The sequence below is a fragment of the Adelges cooleyi genome, unplaced genomic scaffold (genome assembly GCF_023614345.1).
Source record: "Adelges cooleyi isolate 19-005CV unplaced genomic scaffold, UGA_ACOO_1.1 ACOO_flye_CR_arks_rails_tigmint_CR_PRNA_651, whole genome shotgun sequence".
Taxonomy (NCBI): Eukaryota; Metazoa; Arthropoda; class Insecta; order Hemiptera; family Adelgidae; genus Adelges; species Adelges cooleyi.
In genome coordinates, this window is record NW_026096352.1 from 8,228,631 (window position 1) to 8,251,625 (window position 22,995).

General features: G+C 29.0%; 3 protein-coding genes across 6 annotated transcripts; 1 reads left to right on the forward strand and 2 right to left on the reverse strand.

Annotated features, from left to right (window-relative positions):
• Positions 1–1,790: 1,790 nt before the first annotated feature.
• Positions 1,791–10,668, reverse strand: LOC126844128 (striatin-interacting protein 1). The gene is made up of 15 exons (XM_050581997.1): positions 10,460–10,668; positions 10,153–10,384; positions 9,865–9,981; positions 9,605–9,766; positions 8,561–8,682; positions 8,305–8,471; positions 8,053–8,217; positions 7,840–7,982; positions 5,396–5,737; positions 5,086–5,330; positions 4,776–5,003; positions 4,543–4,714; positions 4,273–4,477; positions 2,336–2,430; positions 1,791–2,248 (listed from the first exon to the last, which is right to left on the reverse strand). Exons 2-15 carry the CDS (start codon positions 10,243–10,245, stop codon positions 2,093–2,095), a joined length of 2,412 nt encoding a protein of 803 aa, XP_050437954.1. The 5' UTR covers positions 10,246–10,384; positions 10,460–10,668; the 3' UTR covers positions 1,791–2,092.
• A 776-nt stretch (positions 10,669–11,444) lies between these two features.
• Positions 11,445–16,910, forward strand: LOC126844130 (TBC1 domain family member 22B). 2 transcript variants are annotated; one of them, XM_050582001.1, is made up of 11 exons: positions 11,445–11,721; positions 13,338–13,443; positions 13,522–13,646; positions 14,189–14,299; positions 14,807–14,875; positions 14,943–15,082; positions 15,416–15,544; positions 15,615–15,795; positions 16,052–16,234; positions 16,297–16,520; positions 16,591–16,910. In XM_050582001.1, the coding sequence occupies exons 1-11, from the start codon at positions 11,706–11,708 to the stop codon at positions 16,723–16,725; spliced, it is 1,419 nt and encodes a 472-aa protein (XP_050437958.1). In that variant the 5' UTR covers positions 11,445–11,705; the 3' UTR covers positions 16,726–16,910. The 2 variants fall into 2 exon arrangements, with proteins under 2 accessions (XP_050437958.1, XP_050437959.1); XM_050582002.1 differs by having other exon boundaries at positions 13,341–13,443.
• Positions 16,911–17,470: 560 nt separating this feature from the next.
• On the reverse strand, positions 17,471–22,776 carry LOC126844129 (uncharacterized). 3 transcript variants are annotated; one of them, XM_050581998.1, is made up of 8 exons: positions 22,542–22,776; positions 22,336–22,428; positions 21,555–21,614; positions 21,320–21,456; positions 20,749–21,012; positions 20,143–20,371; positions 19,865–20,074; positions 17,471–19,418 (listed from the first exon to the last, which is right to left on the reverse strand). In XM_050581998.1, exons 1-8 carry the CDS (start codon positions 22,572–22,574, stop codon positions 18,441–18,443), a joined length of 2,004 nt encoding a protein of 667 aa, XP_050437955.1. In that variant the 5' UTR covers positions 22,575–22,776; the 3' UTR covers positions 17,471–18,440. The 3 variants fall into 3 exon arrangements, with proteins under 3 accessions (XP_050437955.1, XP_050437957.1, XP_050437956.1); XM_050581999.1 differs by lacking the exon at positions 19,865–20,074 and having other exon boundaries at positions 17,472–19,418; XM_050582000.1 differs by lacking the exons at positions 21,320–21,456; positions 21,555–21,614; positions 22,542–22,776 and having other exon boundaries at positions 22,336–22,411.
• Positions 22,777–22,995: the final 219 nt, after the last annotated feature.

Here is a 22,995-nt window from a genome sequence, read left to right on the forward strand (position 1 = left end):
TAATTCAGGGTCGGACCTAGACAAGTTGTCGTCTGCCAAGGTCAAAAACCGCACCAACCGCTTGCATCAGCCCGGATGTTGCGTTTGTTAGAGAGTAGGGTCTATGTTCATGCAGAACAATTTTTCTGTGATAATTGTTCAGTGTATGAACAGCAATTAATGTTCATTGAAATGATTTACAGTGCGATATTCCGGTAAACCAACTTATATAATGACATTGAATTGAAAATACACGAATATTGTTATAAATAAAAAAGTCAATCAATAAAATTTGAACGGTGTTGAAACTACAAGCCTTTTGAAGCAAAGTAAACGTATTTAAAAAAGTTCATTTCGCCTTACAAACGTTATCAATTCCTTGAAATTCATTGTACGCGTATATTATTTTTAGAGATCAGATATAATGTGTTTTATTGTGCGGTTAAGTTTGGTAATACGTTTACTTAAAAGTCTGTTAAAAAGGGAAGAGAGGAGTAAGAGGCAAACCAATTTTTACCTACACACAGGCCCCTAGTTTAGTTGTCCTGGCCACGAATGATCCTGGGTGGTGGTCCCTTGAAAATTAACTGCTACTGGCTTTTTATAATTACCTTTTGATATGAGTAGGTACACTTAAACTAGATGCAAGTAGGTACAGTATACAATTATAGATGATAAGAGCTAATGTGCATCAGACTAATAGAACCAATAACTTTCAAAGTCCCCAAAACCCTCGAAGCACCATTATGGTACTACGATACTACATTCTCGTTCGGGTCGTCACTGGACAACCCCCTCAAGATAGTATATTAAGATATTTCATATTAATGAATAAAACGGTCATCAGTAAAAAAAGGCCGACTGTTTTGCAACAAATAATATTAAAAACGATCGAGGGAACGAAGATGCCGAGGTAATGATAACTTAAATTCCTCTAAATAATGATTTGTAGTAAAAACTTCTTATGTAAAATCCGAAAAAAGTAAAATTTATCAAATGAATCGTTTATAATAAATTTATCTTCTCGACTTATTTTTAAATGTAGTTATTTGAATAAGTTTTGAATTTAAAATGTTTCGATTTATATACATTCTAATTAGTTAACAAAATAAGAATGATTTACTGAGAGAGGGGGGAGGGTACCGATCGATAACTAGATTAGAATAATTACTCTTGGAGTTATAACAATAATAACTTAAATTAAGGCTTCACTTGCAAAGGTCGAATACATACATAAGATTATCACATACAGATTTCAAAGTATAATTATAATAATAAAATAATTTCACGAAAAAATTGTTTTGTTATATTTATATTCATTATAATTGATGCCTATTACATTTTTATTTTCATTATATTATTAATTATGTAATTTATCATTTGAAAATTACTTTGTACATGTTTATTTCAATACTTAATCGTTAAAAAAAATCCTTCTTTACATTTACTTTAAACAAAAATATGTTCTATTAATACATAAGTAACTAACTTTTTTTAATATTTTTGATAAGTAGTTTTTAAGTTTTGTTAGTTAAAAAAAATAATTTCATAACTTTCCTTTTTTAAATAAATTGTATTAAATTAATTTATTGAAAATTAGTAGTTTTTAGATGGTCTGATTTTAAAATTTACTCACTCCATCTACATGCATATTGCAATTCAGAATATAAAATTATTGTACATAAATAGTTAAAGATTTATCAGTAACATCATAATTGTTATTTACATTAATTTCTTCATACTAAAATTATTGTTGTAAGAGTACAACCAATTTTGTTTACCATAGAATCAGTCTATATTAGTTTATACTGTTTTACAATTACTACTTTATATAATTTAATAACTCTGATTAGATTGCTAAAAATAGGTACATAGTATAATTATAAAATTTAAATAATCGTTATTGGACAAAATATAATATTGAGATAGTTTAATGAGTTGGGCTTTTCATACAAAACACGCACGACGAAGCAAAAAATGAATAATTAATATTTTTTTGTCCTAAGTATAATAATAAAAGAAACCAAAAACGTTTTATGATTGTAACACTTATGTAATACAGTAATCATAATTTTATAATGCACTATATGCTAGTTCAATAATCAAGAAAACATTAATAATGGGTAATTAAAGCGTCCCAATCGATTTGGTTCTGAAAGACTTCTTGGTTCATCCAAATTTCATAGTGCTGTTGAAACTCATTAGACAATTTTACCGGTTTTCCCAAGGTGGTGTTAACTGAAAAGTCGCTCGGAGTGAACTCATCATCCTAACAATAATGATATAATATGAATATAAATAAAAAAAAACATAAATTTAATATTACATTCGTTTGGTTAAAAATGTGTAAACATACATATTGTTGAGAGTAACGCCTTGCATGAAACTTGTCTACCGCAGATCTTAAAAACCGTTCTTCAATTTGAAAATCAGTTGGCCGAGCTTCGAGATCTAAAAAGTTTAGATTATTTTTATCAGGGTCTAAATAACTTTTTTTCTTAATGGGTGTTGTATAGAAAGTAGAAATCAACGTTATCGTTCTTTATAGGTATAGCGGTGCCCGGTTAACAAAAAAAAAAAAAAAAATACACCAATTACATAGTACATCCAGTACAAAAAAATTGTATTTCGTAAAAATCCTTTGAGCCATTTTGATATACAATATGTACATATATATACTTATATACAAATGAAATTTGTATTTCTAAATATAATATATAATTTTTGTTCACTAAATTGTTCATCAAAGTGTTGAGTTCAAAATATCCAATTTGATAATATGAGGGTCATCCCAGAAGTAAGTTTCCCTATTTTCTTGTACCAGAACCGAAAGAGGTAGACAGCTGCAACATTTTCGTTTAATAGTAGTGGTCACACTGTAAAAGTTTCACGTAGCCAGCTTGCTTTGTTTGTAACCTATTCAATCGTAAACATGGCAACCTACCTCGAGCGCGGGTCCGATTGCGAAGTGCGAAGTGTTATCAAATTTTTGACGTGGGAAGGTGTTGCGGCCTGTGAAATTCATCGAAGGGTTACTTCAGCTTACTGTGAAAATGTGATGAGCATTCAAATGGTTCGGAGGTGAAGAAAAACATTCGAGGAAGGACGTGTTTCGGTGCATGATGAGCACCGCAGTGGGCGCCCGTCGAGTTCGAGCCACTCCTTTAGAGTCCAAAACACGGTTGCCATGATATTCCCAGCTGATGTTTTAATTTTTGCTTTTTTTGGTGGCTTTTCCACACCCTGCTCTGCCTTTTGGTTTCGGGAGTGTTGTGATGAACTCATGTCTCATCCCCAGTCACGATTCGAGCATAAAGATCTTCTCCTTCATCCTCAAGCATCTTAAAAAATTGATTTGCAGCGTCCAAACGGTTTTGTTTGTGCTCATCCGACAATAGCCGCGGGACCCACCTTGCACAGACTTTATTGAGGTTCAGGTCATCTTGAACAATGCGACCAACTACAGACCGAGTCAACTCGAACTTGGGATGAACCAATTCGAGGATTTGGTCAAGGGTTCGACGCCGATCTTCATCCAAAATGGCACGCACTGCCTCAACTGCGTCTTCGTGGCTCGAACTCGACAGGCGCCCACTGCGATGCTCATCATGCACCGAAACACGTCCTTCCTCGAATGTTTTTCTTCACCTCCGAACCATTTGAATGCTCATCACATTTTCACAGTAAGCTGAAGTAACCCTTCGATGAATTTCACAGGCCGCAACACCTTCCCAAGTCAAAAATTTGATAACACTTCGCACTTCGCAATCGGACCCGCGCTCGAGGTAGGTTGCCATGTTTACGATTGAATAGGTTACAAACAAAGCAAGCTGGCGAAAATGTTGCAGCTGTTACCTCTTTCGGTTCTGGTACAAGAAAATAGGGAAACTTACTTCTGGGATGACCCTCGTATCTATCTGCTGAATTTAAAAAGTTTTATTTTTTATATTGGCTGAACATAATTATTATACACAAAATTTATAATAAATTGATTTAAAAAGTTAAACTTGGTCTTTTGATACTAATAGATTAAAATAAAAAATTATCAAGAACAAGATATTATAATAGTAATTAATTAAGTAATAATTTTTAAAAATTAAGACATTTTTAATAGGTTTAGTGTTAAAAAATAAACTAATATAAAATGTTTTTCACAAATTGGATTCTTTTTTTTTGACAAGTCTTTTCCTAGACAGCTGTCTAATCAGATTCAACTCAAGTTATCCGCTTCTTTTCTTTCTTTACTTTATCATTTTCTTATTGTTTTTCGTTAAAAGTCAATAAAATAATTACCGTTTCCATACGCCCAATCGTCATTTAACCTATGACGAACTTTTTGATAAATAGTGCTCATTGTTTTCATGTTTGACTTTCGCCATGCTCGACCAAGGTACTTGGCTTGCATCTTCAGTAATTTTAAAATGTAAAGTTGCATCATTGCGTGTCTAACTTTGAGAGATTTTTTCAAAATTGGTGCAGACTTAAAGATAACGAGCATCTATAAAAAAAAAATGTATATAACTAGCTATATATTGATGTGTTATTTTCTGTTAGGATATATACCATTATTCGAGAATGTTTCCATTTGGTGATTTTATTAAGAACTCTGAGTAAGTTAATACACGAGTAGACATTTCTCCAAGAACACAATGGAAATTCTCCAACTTCTATATTGTCCAACGATAGATCGGGTCCTTCACCAATAACACAGTTTGGAAAATCTAGTATTGGAATTCTGAAACAATAGCAATATCTTATTGTATTTCTCATTGTCTATATTACAGAAGATTACTCACGTATTTTTTGATGAAACATAAGACACGAGATTTTGATTTAAAAATTTAATGACCAGCGGTATACAGTTTGCAAAAACCAAGTGCTGGGAGATAAACTCAAACTGATAAATATGATTTGCTTTAAAATGTTTTAACAGTAAAAGTAATATACCACTTATAGCCTTCACTACAATTTCTTTTTGTCTATTGATATCAGTCTCCAACTTGACAGACTCGGAGAATGACATTCTGAAAGCAAAATAGGAACAGTGATTACTGATAAGAAATAAAGAAAAATAAATCATAGTATTATAGCTGTGCATTAACATACGGCATGTCCACGGGAAGTATATCTGCGATTATATTTATTGAATCACTTTTGGCTTTTGAAGTAGGAGACGCAGCCAACAATATTTTTAAAAGGGCAATCATATGTTGAGGCAAATTAGGTAACATAGCTTGATATAATATTTCAGCAGGAGTTTGGTCAATTTCATTTTCGCCCATGGTTAAAGGGTTTTTTTGAATCGTTTCTTCTTTTTTTATTTGATAATCAGCCAGTGACGTGTACATGTACTGCAAAAAGATTCATAGCTATTTAGCAAACAGCACATGTTAAAATGAAACAACTTGTAATTTACCTGTTTTAAAATTGCAACACTTTCATGAATGGGCTCAGGCAATCCAATCAATGTATCTACATCATTATCCAATTTAAAACCCAGAAACTTGACTCTAGTTTGATCTAGAAAGAATTGCAAGTCTTTATGTCGAACTTTGGGAATCCAAGGCAAACCTTTTGTTTCCATCGGCATGGGTGGTGTCTGTGGCCTATAGTCGCCTGGATCTGGTATATTTTTTAAACTTGAAATGTCATCCATACCCATTTGCTGGTCTTCATAATCTTGTAAATCTTCATCATTTTGATAAGACAAGTCCATCACAACAAGAGATTCGTCTAATGAACTCTGTTTAATAAGACCCTAAAAAAATTCAATTAACATAAATTTTCAATTGTTATTAATATTATAATAAACATACAAATAGTGAAAATTGACAGAAAAAAAATTAATTCACTATTTGTTCAAAGCAAAAACACAATATTTAATGCAAGCGAACTTATTAACTTCACAATGAAATAGTAAAATTATATTGTGTGTAAATGATAAAAAGTATTTACTTAACAAATACATACACATCTTTTTTTAATTTACACTGTATATTTTACAATCAGTTGTTTTAAGTACTTGCAATAGCTACATACATGATCTCAAATAAAGAAGAGCTTGATATGTCATATATATGTTTTGTAAAAATTCTACATTGACATATCCTAAGTAATATTGGTTAAATGGTATAGTAAAGTAATGAATACTGATAAATAGCATTACATAGTTATAGTATTTAAATTTAAAAAATCTACTGTGTTTAGATTTTTACGCCCTGCATAGTTTTATTGTAACATTCAAATCATTATAAGATATGATAATTTATTTTATTTTTACCAAAATATACTTATGACATGTTTTTAATATTATGTAAAATGAAACAATCATCCTTAACAAAAATTATGTATCACTGTAATTTAACAATACACATCAAGATATAAACCAACAATTGTGCATGTGATGACATCATTAATTGTAAAAAAAATAAACATAACAGAATCACAAATCCGTGGTGTTTTTAATTCATATGTCAAACACCAATGCATACATTCAACTTACCTCCTCACCACTGTTTACCGAATCTGATTTAGTGGTGCAGTGGAATGTTAATGCTTTTAAATTTAACGGCATCTATGGAATGTCAATAAACAAACTATAAATTTCTATCGAAAGTCATTTTAAAAACAAACCAATTTATTATAACCAGGATATCTTTCATAGATATAGAAGTCCTAAATATACATTTCAAGAAGCATAATATATATTATATATTTAAATGAGGATTTAGACTTCCATGTGGTACAAAACTTAGTACAGTAAGCTATCATTTTTACACCACAGATGAAATAGTGTAGAGCAAATAACATTAGCATTAATTGTATGAAAAATTAAATAAGTCTTAAGTCATAAATTTAAAAATAACTATTAATTAAAAATTATAATTTTTTTAAAATTATTTTGTGTAAAATCTGTTAAATTTATTAAGAAAATAGTTTTAATTGGTTTAGCTTTAACTAAATGGATAAAAAGAGGAGTAACAGCTGCAATATATTATACAATATTATAATCTGCCGAGGTCATCTAAATCAGTGTTTGCCAACCTTTTAGACTTTTTTTCTAGACCTTTTAGACCACTAAGAAAAACTTTCAATTAATCGCAAACCACTATAAAAATCATTGTTATAAAATGAATTGATATTATCACATACACTAGCTAATATCCGACTATTCAACTATTACATTGTATATTTTTTATTTTCAGGGAATACCTACTAAATTTCTACTTTTTTTACAAAAGAAATTAATTTTTTTAATTTTTAGTAAAGAAACAATTATGAAAATGGAAAATAATCTTTAGCATTGCCGACCATCCATGAAAGGCCCACGTACTATCGGTGCTCTGCAGACCATCAGTTAGGAACACTGATTTGGATCCTCTTGTGACTATTAAGTTTTACACTTATTAGATATTAGTCAATTTAACTGCACATAAGTACAATCAATATATTTTTATTCAATGTTCTATTTTGATTATTTTAACACTTATGTGCACACATTTAACTTTTATTTAAACAAATGTGGGGAAACAAGGTAGACAGTGCTGCTTGGCGTACACTTTAGGGTTAACAGCATAAAATATGTGTCAATATTCAAAGTAAACAAAAAAAATATTAAAAATAAGTTTACTTGTTTGCCAAAAAATGTTTTTCTAAGACTAAAAATGACAATGCAAGTTTTATTAGAATGGTAGGACTAAGAAATAAAATATCAAGGAGAAAACATATTTTCACTATATAATTAGTTAAAGTAATGTATAAAATTCTCATTTATTAAAATAGACTTAATTATACTATTTTTTTTATTAAGTGTTAAAGTTTAAATACCACCAACTAATAGTAAAATTTTACTTTACTTACTCGCTTTTGCCGGGTTCCTCCCCGTTTTTGTGCATTCATCATATCAGTAGAACTAGGAGGCGGCGATGAAGACCTCATTGATTTAATTATTTCAATTTGGTCTTCTTGGAGTTCTGGTAAATTTGCATTTCTCCTGTACTCATCTGATAAAAATCGGATAACCAAGTATTAGTCTTTGATCATTTTAGGAAAATCTAAATTAAATATACTAACTTTTTAATCTTTCTAAACTTTCCATTCCGCCAAGCAGAACTAAAATAAGTTTCCAAAGTACTAGTAAAACTTTTTTCATTGGATAATATGGAGCCATTCCACTACAAAACCTAGTAATCATTCCTAATAACTTAACAACTATATGATCTTCAGTAAAAGGTAAACCTATTCATTAACATAAAATATATTTACAATTAATATTTAATTAAGCTTAGCATAATTTTAAAAACGTTTTTTTTTTTAACTATTTACCAATATCTGATAAAAGGTTTTCTCTAAACTCTTTGTACTCAACACCAGGTTCAAATTCTGATATACGTAGTACTTCAATAAATGTATAAAGTACATTGAAAATAATCCTTAAATTTGTTGAATCTGTACAATTTATTTGCGATTTTCTATGAATTTGCGCTGATGGCCTAAAAATAAAAATGTATTGTAAAAATAGTATAAATAAGGTAATCAAATATAAAATAAAAACAATACATTTAACAAAATAGGTACATACTCTATTTCTATATTTAAAAGTTCAATAAATATATTGTAAATGCCGTATTTATACAAGAAAAGTACATTTTCTTTTGTGTTTAATTGTTGATCCTTATCTGACTGACATTCAGCCCAGCAACCCTATAATGGAAAAACTTAATTTATATATTTGTAGATTAAAAATATCAACAAGGCAATATATAACTCATGTTAAAGGTTCTTTAATGAAATTCTTAAAAATAAATGGAAATAATAAATTAATTAATTAGGACTTAGTGTAGTAAAGTTAGGCAACAAACATCCCCTGAAGTTTTCTTCTACCAGTTGCTGCTTATTTCTGGACAGGTGACCACCCAGAATTTGAATGGCATTTTATACTATATCCGATTACCCTCACTACACGTGTTATCACCTTTAAAGAAACAAAACGCAAAAAAAAAACAACAACAAGATGTTGGGCAAATTCAACAAAGCTAAAAGAAAAAAGTATCATAATCAACAAACTTTTAATTTTTAAACAAGTGTGTTGAAAATTAAAAGAGCAAAAGAGAACAAATTAAAAATCTGAAATAGAGAATTACATGTTTGACTTAAATTACTTTTTTCTTGTATACATTTTCCAATTTTTAAAAAAATTATTAATCATTTTTAACACACTATAAAAAAGAAATAACCATCTCTTATACACAACTCATATTGTCAAATTTACCTAACGCTTGCAGTTAAAAAAATTTTGTCTTTGAAAAATTACTATTTACTTTGTGTAACAGAAATGAGTCAGTTTTTATAAATAATGTGTTTATACAAATAAATAAATAATTTAAAATTAGGTAAATTTAAAACAAAAATGTCAGTGCCTTTTTAAACAAAATTGAAAATGCCTAGGAAAAATAAGGACATTTTATTGGTATTAAACCTATGGGCCTTTAAGGCTAAGTAACTCAACTTTCCTAATTGTCCACATTAAAAAAAGTTGAAACAACAGTCATTGTAGAACACAACAAGACTAAAAATGAATATAACATGAATTATGAATAACCCTGCAGTCTACAATAATACATACTTGTGTCAAATACAATACACATCTGGCAGCATTCATTCGTTTTGTTTTGTCAGATACTTCTAAATTATCAAGTAGCTTTGACATGAAAACGTGCTTATCTTCAAATGTTAAATTAAGCCAAGATGAATTCAAATTCAGAGAAGTAATCATTTTTTCAAATTCCTAAGTATATAATTGATAATTTAAAATTACATGCTTTAACAATGAAATGTAATGTAAGTTAAGAAATTATATATCCATACAAAAAATAAAAAGTATACCTGGATGTTATATTGATATTCATCTAGCTCAGAATAACTATACAACTCAGACATTTCGCTGAGATGTGTATCGGTATCTCCATAATTATACTCCAAATCTGGACAGTCTGATTCTTCCTAAAAAGACAACAAAATATTAGTATAAGATAAGAAAACTCTATTTCCGAAACATAATATCCAATATATAAACATAATATTAACGGAACATTTTTAATCCCTTTATGTGACTGCTATTATAAATGTTTTGCTAGATAATATTGTACAAAAAATATATAATAATGAATTTACTTCTGAATCTTGTTTTTGTTTTCTGTTGGCCATTGATTCTTTTAACTTTGGCGTTGCTCGTTTTCCATTCAAACCATCCATAACAAAAAACATTTGGTATCAACAATTACAATTATTTTGAGTGCTTAAAGTTCCACTGCCAACATAAAGATTCTTCCCATTCTATGGTGCTATAATATAGTATACTAAAACTAAATAATTCGTTTCTAGTCTTCGGTTGTTTAGCCTTGAACTGCAACAGAAAGTAATAATACATAAAATATTACTTGCAAACGACTGCACAGATTATTTTAATCATTTTACTTACTAAAATTAATGTTCAATGACAAACAAAAGGTACGATTTTTTTGTGTACAATTTACTAACTACCCTATTCAATACTTAATCACCCAAGCACCGGCCACCGTGAAACCTAATTTGTTAATCCTGCTGAAAACCAACAAAAACAATACGGAGCTTGCGGGTAGGCGGCGGCGGGTTGAGACTTGAGAATGGTGATTGTGCGCGTTGAGCGTTCTGCCAACAATTAATTGATAAGACAATTTCATCGGCATTGTGATGATAAATTTGGATAATATTCTGTGATACCTATTATCATTATTAAATTTTCGTGTTTCACACTTCACAGTATTGATAGTGTATTCAGTATATAACCATGGGGCATGGCGTGATTATTATTTATTTTGTAATTAAAACTCGTATGTTGTCAGTTGTGTACTTGTGTCACACGACGGCTGCTTCTACATATATTAGTTATTAGTCTATGTTAGCATTTGGGAATTCTATTTTTTGAAGAGCTATAGCAAAATATATAAGACAACTAAAAAAAAAGAAATAATAGGTCCTTTAAATATGGATTGATAATTGAGCATTACATTAGCATACTCTCGTTAGACGCAACTCAACGAAGCACGAGTTCAATGTACCCTTAGATAAATTATTTTAGGTAATAACAATATTGATAGTTTATAAGCACTATATGTATGCAGTGTGTCATTTACCAAGGTTCGTTGCTTATTATCACCATTACTTTATTTTGTGAATACATATATATATATTATCCTCCACCATCGTCGACAACAAATATCAAAATCGTTTTGGTCCACCGCTATGGCGTGACATGGCGAGAGGTGTATTGACCGTTCGCCATCGGTCATGGCGTCACTGCCGGATAGGGTTACTCGCATCTCCTCATGACGTCATATAGTTCATGGAGCGGTTTGTTGATAACGCCAAGCGCACCTTATGCCATTTTTCTCATATCAGTTCCGTCAGCCGCAGGCCGCCGACGTACCCACTTCGGCGTATGTAGTACGTACACTTGTACCGTATCACTCCGTCCCAGCACTGAGCTCTTTAAGTGTTTACAATATATTTTAGGTAAAAATTAATACAATCAGAAGATCTGTTCGTGCCAGAGTCATTAAACAATATTCGTTGTTTTGAAGCCCGTTTTTCGATGACATAATATCTCGTCAGTAACCGACAATGAACTAAACCGCTCTCACTCAAGTCACCGGAACCTTTTCACTCTCACGGTCCTAGACCGAGTGATGATCGAAGTTCACCGTGAGTACTTCCAGTAAACGTTAAATACTGAAATTCACAGTAATTTAATTAGGGGTGGCACCAGTGATGCCGAAAATAATGTTAGGGTCTCAAAAGTGTCTTAACAACCCATATAAATGTCTTGAGATTTTTGATTAAATTAAAATTTTTTGTTAGAAATATATTGCAGCACTCTATGTCACTCAATTATCTCTATAATATCCAAGTTCCTTATATTGTTGAAATAAACAATGATAAAATATGGTAGAAAGTAGCCAGTGGTCAAAGAATTCTTCCAGCAATTTAAGAAGCTCTAATTTTGAATCCAGGTCATCTACTATTGTTGAGTATTTTCAACCATATAACTTCTAAAATGATAATACTCTTGGCTTTTTTATCTCGATTCCTATCTCTCTTAATGTATTTAACAATATATGTGATAGTAATTTTAAAATACTCCAAGTCCAACAAAAAATCTTTTGGTACTTTCTTGCTTAACTTAAATATTTTAGGTACTTAAAAAATCAATTTTTATGAATTTGGGTAATATTTTTCTCTTATTAATGCTATTAGCTACGATACATAGCTGAGAAGGTATTGTTTTTGCAATGATGTTTTTTTTTTTGTATATACCAACATCATTTTCTAAGCCACTGAACCTATTTCTTAATGTAGCTACTTTATAGATCAACCATATATCAGAAATTGCTTATATAAGGTACTCTATTGGACCAAAAATAAAAAAAATTCACCCCTTCATCTTTAAAATCCAGAAAAACGCCCAAAAAATGTACATATTCTTCAACTTAAAAATACAGTGCTATCGATAAACATTGACAAACCAAAAAAATATCATAAAACCCTTTCCCCTAGAAGGGATAGACATTTTTTCTTTATTTCACTTTTTCAAGCAGTTTTAGAGGATTAGATCTGAAAATTATACTAAAGATAGATTTAGAATGGAACTATAACATAAAATTTTCTTAATTTTTTTTTAACTAAGAATAAACCCAATAAAAGGTGAAAATTACACTTTGACCGTAGTTAATTTCCTGGTTACTATGTTTAAGTGAACAGGTAATGAAAATATTTGCATTTTATTCTTCATTACGTTATATGGGTAACAATGGCAATACATTTTTATAGACAGAAGATCAACCCTCATCGTATCCTTCCTAATACTAAAAATTAATTTTTTAACACATAATTGTCAATAGGTAACAAGTTTTTATCTAAATTTGAATTTTTTTTTTGTGAGCACTGGACCTTCCTTACTCACTACTATTACTACTACTATTCACGTTAAATACTTTCTTACTACACTGGTTTGAACCTACTGTCCAAAGATTCGCATTGATGCATTTATTTAAAAGTGATTTTATCACTTTCAGTTATAATAATTCCTGTAGAACTGTGACCTCCCAGTCCCCACTATCTCCTGTCTCCACTGTACTGTACTGTTATATATATATATATATATATATATATATATATATATATGAATTAAAAAACCGCCTTAAATCCCTGGGTAAGTATAATATTTTAGTATCCCAGCAATTTAGTTTTAGTTATACCACTGAGCGTTCTAGATTTTTTGGTTACTTCAGTAGTGTTCATAAACTTGAAATCAATTCCAGAAGTCTGTGAGATGGGCGATCACGCACAAAAACTAACCAGCGATAATAATGACATGAATTTTAAAAATTCGTTTTGGAAGAAAAACATTAGAAACCTACCTGGCAGGTGTGTAATCTGTTTATTTACTATTTGGTACTATTTACATGCTTGATACACGTACATAATTTTGAGTTATACTTTCAGGGCTAGTCCTAAAAAGGATAATAAGTCTGCATCCTCATCGGCATCAACATCATTTGATGATTTTCAAGAAAGTGTCAGTGATGCGTGGGAAATAGAAGCAGAGGATGAAATTCTTCGTATTTCAGGTGTGTTATCCTAATGATTTTGGTCGGTTATTTGCAAATAATATTTTTATAAAGGTATATAAAAATAAAACTTTTGTAGTTTCTCCATTTATTTAGATGTTTTGTTATTATTATTTTTTTGACAAAAATTGATTAAAGTTTATTTTGGCCAAATATTTTACAACATTTATATTTTTGCTATATTTACGTATTGGCAATAATTACAAATTGTAAATTTACATAGTGGTTTTGCCAATTTTAAAATATCATATTTCGACTCATCTGCAGATATGCAACTAAGTGTAAAGTATAAAAAAATCAAAATGTCTGTAGTACTGCCAGTGTACATTCATAATTTACTAATCAGTTAAAGGGTTTACTTAATCAACTACCATTATTCAAAATTGTATAAATACATTTCTTTTAATTTGAATTCCCCCGCTGTCCCTAAATAATGCTTGTATTATTAAGTGGATACTTCTAGTACTAGTTTCAGCACTATATTCATTGGTCCACACAAGTTGACTTACTTTTCATTATTATAAGTATTTTTTTTTTTTTAGATGTGAAAATATCTAAGCGTGTAGCTCATTCAGCCGCTATGAATGTTATAAATAGTCATAAGGCTTTGATTGAAGAAATTCATAAACCTAAAAGTTATTACTGTTCCAGTAGTAAGTAATTTATTTTGAACTAATAATTATATATTTCCCTTTTAAAAATAAAACTATGGGCGACTAAGATTCACATAGCTGTTTATAGTTACAACTTACATGCAACAGAGAGTAGGATAAAAGCTTTATATTTTGTCAAAAGATAATAAATAACTTAACAATAAACCTATGCCAACGGCGCCAAAGTGGTGATATACTCCTCTGGAAAATAGTAAAAGTGATGCTACAAATCCTGGTATCTGAGTTTAAACTGAACAAAGTCAGATTTTATTATTGAATTTGACACATCTATAACAATTGATATAGACAATAAGCTGATATTTAAGCTGATAGTAGCTGATAATAAACCAGACCTATATAAATCGAAAATAGGCAACTTTTGACTATTCGTTTAACACGGGCCAGGCTTTATATTACTATATTGTACTTTTTTTATATAGTGTGAATGTTTTTCATGTGGAATTATTAAGATATAAATTAATATGTATTTTGTATGTTTATCTTTAGCCAAAGGAGAAACTGCTGCCAATAAAACTAAAGAATCTCGTAATCCAGATACTAGAGTTAATTTTTCTAGTTAGTAAAGCTTACCTTTAATCCAAGTAGATTAAGAATTAAATTGAATATATTTATACAATTTTAGATACTGATGTCGACACTAACAAACTAACAAAGTTTCAAACATTGATCAATAGCAGTCTATTGCATTTAGAAGAATTGAAAAAATTGAGCTGGTCTGGTGTACCTGTCGAAGTACGTCCAATGACGTGGAGATTATTAGCTGTAAGTTGATATAAAAGTTAACAATCTAAATGTGGTTACAAGTCCAGGTGTGGTAATTGCATAATTAAATAGTTTTTTTGTCATAAGTGCCAATAATAATATTTTAAATGTGTTACAAAAAATACCTAATTTTGTAGTAAAAGCATTTTGATATTATATTTTGATAATACTTTGTATATAAGAATGATTGATTACTGTGAAAGATATAACAACCCACCATCAAAATGATCTAAATGCGCTGATCACGGTCGATATTAGATATGTCAATCGCTCTATATCGGGCTGCTATAATTGTTTAAAAGAAATAATAATTATTTGTTGTTTTTTGTTTAGGGTTACCTACCTACTAGTTTTGAACGCAGACAGCAGGCACTTGAAAGAAAGCGTATCGACTATACCAATCTTGTCAAACAGTATTACGACACTGATAAAGATGAGGTTTACAAAGACACTTACAGACAGGTTTGTGCTCAAACTATTTATATTACACATTTGATATAAATACATAAACATATAAATTACATGTATTCAGATTCACATAGATATCCCACGTATGAGTACACCATTATTTCAACAAACAACTGTGCAAGAGATGTTCGAGAGAATTTTGTTTATTTGGGCTATCAGACATCCAGCGTCTGGTTATGTTCAAGGCATGAACGATTTAGTCACGCCTTTTTATGTAGTCTTTCTACAAGAATATCTTCCAATAGGTAATAATAATTATTTATTTGTAACGCTTGTAATACGACAATATATATAATACATTACATATGTTCATTATAAATAACTATAGACTTAGTAACAGTGTACATTGACATTGAGCTATTAATGTGACCCATACAAATTTATAGTACCCTTGTGAGTGTCATTAATATTTTTCAAACATGTATTATTGTTAATCTCATCCGAAAACAATTTAAAATATGTATTATAAACGAAAATACATTAACAGCCTCTTGTTTATAGGCACAAATATCGAAACACTCAATGTAAGCTCAATATCAAAAGAACACCGTGACGCACTTGAAGCTGACTCATTCTGGTGTCTATCAAAATTTTTAGATGGAATTCAGGATAATTACATATTTGCTCAACTAGGAATTCAGTATAAAGTGAACCAGTTGAAAGAACTTATACAAAGAATTGACGGTAAAATTTGTAATTGGCATGCGTAATGTATCATATTATTTATTGTTTTTATTTGAATACAGGTACATTGCACGAACATCTTATGAAACACGGCATTGACTACTTACAATTTTCATTTAGATGGATGAACAATTTATTAACTAGAGAGTTGCCGTTGCGTTGTTCAATAAGACTGTGGGATACATATTTAGCAGAGTCTGATTGCTTTGCTACATTTCAGTTGTATGTGTGTGCTGCGTTTCTGTTGCACTGGAGGCAAGAGTTGCTTGAAGAAAAAGATTTCCAGGTAAAATATTTAAAATGACAAACGGTGCAAAGTTATTAAAATTAATTTATTGTTGGCCATTTGTTTTCAGGGCTTAATGTTGATGTTGCAAAATCTGCAAACACAACACTGGACTGATACTGACATAAGTTTACTTGTTGCAGAGGCATATAGATTAAAATTCACATTTGCCGATGCGCCAAATCATTTAGCGACTAAAAAATAACCTACAGAGAAGTGACTTATTCATTGCACTTGTTATGAACGGCCAATTATATTTTATTACATTTTTTATATTATAGTATTGTTTTCCAATTCTCAACCCCCCTCCCCAATTACGGAATTATTTTAAATTATATTGTATACATATTTTTATGTGTGTATATATAAATATATATATATATATATATATATATATATATATATATATATAAGCAAAAAAAAATGGTGTTTTGTATGTTTTACATCAAATGAATTTTAATTTATTAACTCTTATATTAGATATATATTGTTATTTGGTGTCAAAACTAGTTAGTCTATAATCTTGTTTTTATTTTAAAATTGTTATTTTACTCCCAAAACACAGGGTGATATGATGTTAATTATTATTATTGTATACTATATATAATGTATATATTGATATTACTTTATTTTTTCTTATAAGCTTGTATTATAATATTATTGTATTAAATTTCAAAACATGGTATTTGTTAGACTCTAAGTCATTTTATACCAGCTTTGTCTTAACGAACAAATATTCAGTTTATCATTATAAACTTTGTTTTTTAACACTTACCTCATCACCATGTACAATATTATTTATACAAATTTCAAAGTATTAAAAAACTTATATAATTCGTTTTTTTCTGTTTACTCATAGTTTTAAAAATAAAACAAATAATATTTAAAATAAGTGTTTAATATTTATTTTATATACTAATACTATTATGAAACATTGATTCATGATATATATATATATATTTTGAAGACGGGCATAAATCATAATAAATATAACACAGCAAAAGGGTCAAGGCGACATGACATATACTATTGGATGGATAAAAGTGTATCAAAAACAGCTGTGACAATTTTTTAACAATTTTAATTTTAAGTTTGCAGTAAAAAAAAACGTTTAATATTTTTTCTGTTTAAAAGATAGGGTTTAAATGAAAATATTTAGGCGTTAATGATTTTTAATATGTACAATATTAGGTAACGTACTCAGGTAATTGCTATTTGAAAAAAAATTTAATAAAATCACCAAAAAAAGGCTTTTAGCTCTTGATAATTAAAAAATTGTCTCTTAAAATCTTTTGCCGTGAAACATCGATAAGTGCAATTGTTTAAACTTCAATGCGAGGCCAAAAATGTTATGTTATTACCATGTGTTTTTTTTGTGTGTGGACCAACATTTCCAAAGTCCGTGAAACGATTTTCTCTAAGTAGCAGTCTGTCTATAGATGTGTATTTAATCTATGCTACAAATAACTTATAACATCCTATAGCAAATTATTTATCGTAAAAATTGTATGTGTTTTATAATTAAAATCATTTTTTAATAGTAGTAGTAAGCATTTTCTAACGCAGGACGATTATTTTTATTTCTAGATTGCGCCTTAAATATGATTGTATTAATATAGCATTATATACAGCATAATTGTTGCAAAGAGCTGAATTTTCATGAACACAAATTATACTGAAAATAAACAAATTTTTAAAATTTATTATTCCTAGCTTTAAATGGACTAGTATTAGTACTCGAATTTGGTCAGTCAATAATTTTTTTTTATAAAATATATCAATGATTTCAAATATTTTTTACACATCACTTCTCTCATATACATATACTAAATAAACATGTATAACTAAAATATACAACACAGTTATAGATTCTGTTTTAAAATCTAACCATTATACAAACAATAATAAACTGAAGATAATTTACATATCTGTGGAACTGCCTGATGTATCAGACCCTGAATTGTCTCCAAAACTTTCAATTACTGTATTATTCCATCTACATGCAACACCCGCAATTTCATTTGCAAAGTTTTTATCAGGCAACGCCATTGGAAAACCTTCTTCGGGTGGAAAGTCTCTGGCAACTTTACGTACTTTATGTACTTCTTCTAAATGTTCTGATTCATCAGAAGTCTTATCGTCACTAGAAGTGTTATTCAACTGAGGATGTTTTTTTAATAATTTAGACTCTCTGTCTTTCCATTCATCTTGCTTTTCTTTAAGTGCCACTTTAAGTTCAGAAATTAAACTTTCATTATTGATCTTATCAAAAATATCGTCATGGTAACATTTATTGTCTATATCTTTCTGTAACTCTCCAGAGACTCCAAAAAATAACTCATCTTCTTGAGGAGCAGGTGGTGCTTCACTGGCTTCTGTTTCATTTTCTAGATTCTCTTTAATTGGCTCACTGGGCAACTTGTTTTCCATATATTCATTTTTACTATTCGTTTTAAGAATATAAACTTGTAAGTTTGATACCAGTTCATTAAATGCGTTTACTTCTTTAACTAGTACATTAATAGTGTCATTCAGATCTACGATACTACTCTTTGGTTTACTTTCAACTGAATCCTCAATAAATCGTACATGCACTACCATATTTTGTAAATACTGCCGTACACTAATTACTTTTGATTTCAAGTCTGAATGAACATCATCGACATTTTGTTTGAATTTTCCTTGATCTACTTTGTTACTTTTAAACATAGAATATACATTATATTCTTCCGACAGAATAATAAACGATTCGTAATATACTTTTTGCAATTCTCTAATGGTGGCAATCAAAAAGTTCATTTGGCCAGAACTATTGGAAGTCCATAATGCTGGACATAGGCATAAAGCTGACAGTTTTAAGAACTCAGATTGCAATAAAAAGTAAGTGTACTTTGCTTTCTGGAAACATGTAACAAATTAAATTCATTACACTTATCATAAATTTTAAACAAGCATATTGTATACTCTGTAGTGATGGGAATCCGAAAATCCGGATTTAAAAAAAAAAACGCTATTTAAGCCATTTGAAAATCTTATAAATATTAAATACTACTATAAAATAAAGATGTGTACCTAAGTAAAATTTGTTGATAACATTTTTTTTTATAAAAACTTAACTTTGTCTATAAAATGCTTTTGGATTTCAATAAATTCGAAATCTAAAAGCAGTTTATCTTTTTGATGTTTTGTTTTATTTTTACATATTTATCAAAAAAATTTTACTTAGGTACACAGCTTTATATTGTTAAATTTTTTTAATACTTATATAATTTTTAAGTAGCTTAAATAGCGTTTTTTGTGAAAATCCGGATTTTCGGATTCCAATCACTAATACTCTGTCTTACAAAAGAACGGTTGTGTGGCATAACAAAATCCAGTCCATCTTGCGCATCTCCACACTGCACTTTGCCTAATTCTCTTTGCACATGTAACACCGTGGATGGTAATGGCGACCATTGGTCAACAGTATTCAGTAATAACCAGACGTGTAGAGGGCATTCGACGGGTCTGGCAGTGCTAGAAACCTCATTCAGAATGTGCAAAATGCTGCCTTTCTTTCGTTTAGACGGAGTATAGAATAATTAAAATTTAATATTTCAATAATATTGTAAAAGACACTTACATTAATGTTTTCCAATGACAAGTTCTCAAGATCTATTTTGCAGTCATTGAGGTATAAATATATAACTTTGGAAACCGATTGTTTTAATGGAAACTTTCTATGCACTTCAGAAATACTTTGTACAAGCCTATCAATCAAGTCCTGAACTAGAGTTAATAGTGAATTTTTCATCTCCGGCATCAGTAGATACACAAAAGTATCAGTATTTATGTTTGAACTTGAACCAGAACTAAAAATTAAAAAAAATTTCGTTTTATTACAATTAAATTAATTTTATAGTTATACAACAGTATTTTTAAAATAATACTATCTAGTTAACATTAAGGATATTTATACCTCTAAACTGACCAAATAATAACCTTTTTTTGAAGGATGCAAGTATAAACTACTAAATAAATATATATATATATATATATATATCATAGTTTAAAAAATGAAATGAAAAGTTGTTAAAACATATGGCTATGTTTTTTATTTCAAACTTAATGAATTTAACTCAATTTCACAAAAATATATACACAGACTCATTGTAGGTTTGAACAGTAAATATTTTTAAATATGTTATTAGGTACTCCTATTATATCTCAGTTAAAAATATGTACTTACTTGCTATAAACACTATGAAGATTATTGCAATCCTGTAAGAAATTAACTATTTTTTGAATAAGTAGCGATGATTTTTCCATGGATTTAATAGTATTAGATAAAGTGTTTTTCATTTTCTTCTTTTTGAACCAGTCAAAAAATATCTCTAATAGAATATGACCAAACCATAAACAAAACATTTCTAAGGTTGTCCACTCATCAAAGGAATTAGGTAAGTAAACCTTCAAAAGACCACAGGAAATGCATAACAAAAGAAGAGTAATGCTGAAAAAAACAAAAAAATTGTTTTATATCATTATTTTTGTTTATATTCACAACCAAAGATTAGGAAAAGAGATTTTTTTTAGACAGATACTCATAAACAATTAAAAACAAGGCTGTACAATTCTCATAGTAAATTCTATTGTATGAACTAAATTACTGAGAATTCATCCAAGAATGTGTGAGAATTTATCACTATAGTTTTATTTTCTAGTGGAAAAATTATATAATAATATAATATATTTTTTTATTTATACTACTAAACAAATTGTTATTTAAATATAAATACTATAATATACAAGTAACAAACCAATTTCTTTTTGTAAAAAAAAATGGATACTTCATAAAGTCTGGTGGAACAAATTTTTTGATAAATAAAGCATCTTCTTTAAATACTAAATGACTTTCCAAGATTGTTTTGATTAAAATACTACACAAACCGAAATCCTAAAAAAAATGATATGTAGTAGTTTAGTACAAATACATATTAAATTACTAGTAGTTTTAATAACTACTGTATTTGTTTATATACAAATATAATTTACCTTTTTACATTTTTGGTCAAACATATTTTTCTTTTTAAAAGACTTCTTGGATATAAAATCCTAAAATAGGAAATAAATTATTATATAATATACAAATGTTTAAGATACTTATTGATTGTTAATTCATTCACACATAACATAAACATTTTATATGGTTAAGTGTAGTCTACTGTTTTATCGTTATAGTTTCATTTCCCAAGTATTTTTAGTTTTTTCTTAATAAAAAATTAGCTGGATTACAGATTTTTGAGAAAATTTTTTAGATCAATAGATCTAACTGCAGATCTTATTTTCAGACCTGAAGTTATAACACTACGTCCAAAAAATAAAATAAAGAAAAAGTTTCTATCCCTTCTAGATAAAAGGGTTTAAGAAATGTTTTTGGTTTGTTAATGTACATCAATAATACTATGTCTAAAAAATGTTCCATACATGTTTAGAACTAATTATACAATGACATTTTAAGAGCACTATAATTTTTAAGATAAAGAAATATATGAATTTTCTCGATTTTGAAGTGGAAAGATGAATATTTTAAATTTGGACCAATAAAATAACTTTTAGGTAAAATTTTTTATCTACAAGTTTGCTACTTAAAGAAATCGGCAAGGTTGTTTTGTTGATCTCATAGATCCAAACACATTGTAAAAAGAATACTTTCTCGCTCCACATCAAAACTAAAAATAGTTATTAGTTTTTTAACACACATATGATGTTCTGTAATTATTATGAATACTGAATTAGCTAAAGACAAATACATTTATAAGTATTTAATAGCTACCTTTTTTTTATTTTGTCCGCCAGGAATTTTTCTACCCGTAACTTCAAACTCTGTATATCCTTTCATTTGTAAATACTTATGCAAATCTGTGTCCTAAAATATAAATTAACTTAAGAAGATACCTATGAATAAATATATAATCTATAGATTTTGAAACGTATAATAAACAAACGTAAATGACATGGTACTGAGCAAGCTTAACTCACAGTGATAACTACGTCTTCATCATCAATTTCCATGGTAAACGTTTATTGTCACCACAATTATATAGATTTGTTATGTTCTTTATAATCGCTATTATCACTTACTGTAATAATATACTAACTAAATTGTATTCATAATAACTGTAACTATTTGTTTAAATACAGCGATTTCGTATTTGTAATATCATTATAATAACTCAAATTTACTACACTCTATGAACGAAATACCTTATTTGGTTATACTAAAATTTGAATTGTTTGTTATCATTCATTGTTATCAACGATGTAGTTAGGGAACGATGCTTTACCCCAAGGTGTACAATTTGTATGTGTACTACACATACTCCATTAACCAACTTACCTACATAATATAGTATCTAACGAGTACACCTACCTATATGGCTATATACCAATTTGTAATTACAATCGTATTATTAACTAGCAGCTCAGCCCGTTG

What these genes read in the sequence shown, in the direction of transcription:
- LOC126844128 (XM_050581997.1), bottom strand. Translation starts at nt 10,245, where the DNA reads ATGTTTTTTGTTATGGATGGTTTGAATGGAAAACGAGCAACGCCAAAG. An exon ending in CGATTGGGCGTATGGAAACG is followed by an intron (nt 2,431 to 4,272) that starts GTAATTATTTTA and finishes TAAACTTTTTAG; the next exon opens with ATCTCGAAGCTCGGCCAACT. An exon ending in GGCGTTACTCTCAACAATAT is followed by an intron (nt 2,249 to 2,335) that starts GTATGTTTACAC and finishes CATTATTGTTAG; the next exon opens with GATGATGAGTTCACTCCGAG.
- LOC126844130 (XM_050582001.1), top strand. An exon ending in ACTTATACAAAGAATTGACG is followed by an intron (nt 16,235 to 16,296) that starts GTAAAATTTGTA and finishes ATTTGAATACAG; the next exon opens with GTACATTGCACGAACATCTT. An exon ending in TTGAAGAAAAAGATTTCCAG is followed by an intron (nt 16,521 to 16,590) that starts GTAAAATATTTA and finishes ATTTGTTTTCAG; the next exon opens with GGCTTAATGTTGATGTTGCA.
- LOC126844129 (XM_050581998.1), bottom strand. Translation starts at nt 22,574, where the DNA reads ATGGAAATTGATGATGAAGACGTAGTTATCACT. An exon ending in CTTCATAGTGTTTATAGCAA is followed by an intron (nt 20,372 to 20,748) that starts GTAAGTACATAT and finishes TTTAATTTTTAG; the next exon opens with TTCTGGTTCAAGTTCAAACA. An exon ending in TGTCATTGGAAAACATTAAT is followed by an intron (nt 20,075 to 20,142) that starts GTAAGTGTCTTT and finishes TCTAAACGAAAG; the next exon opens with AAAGGCAGCATTTTGCACAT.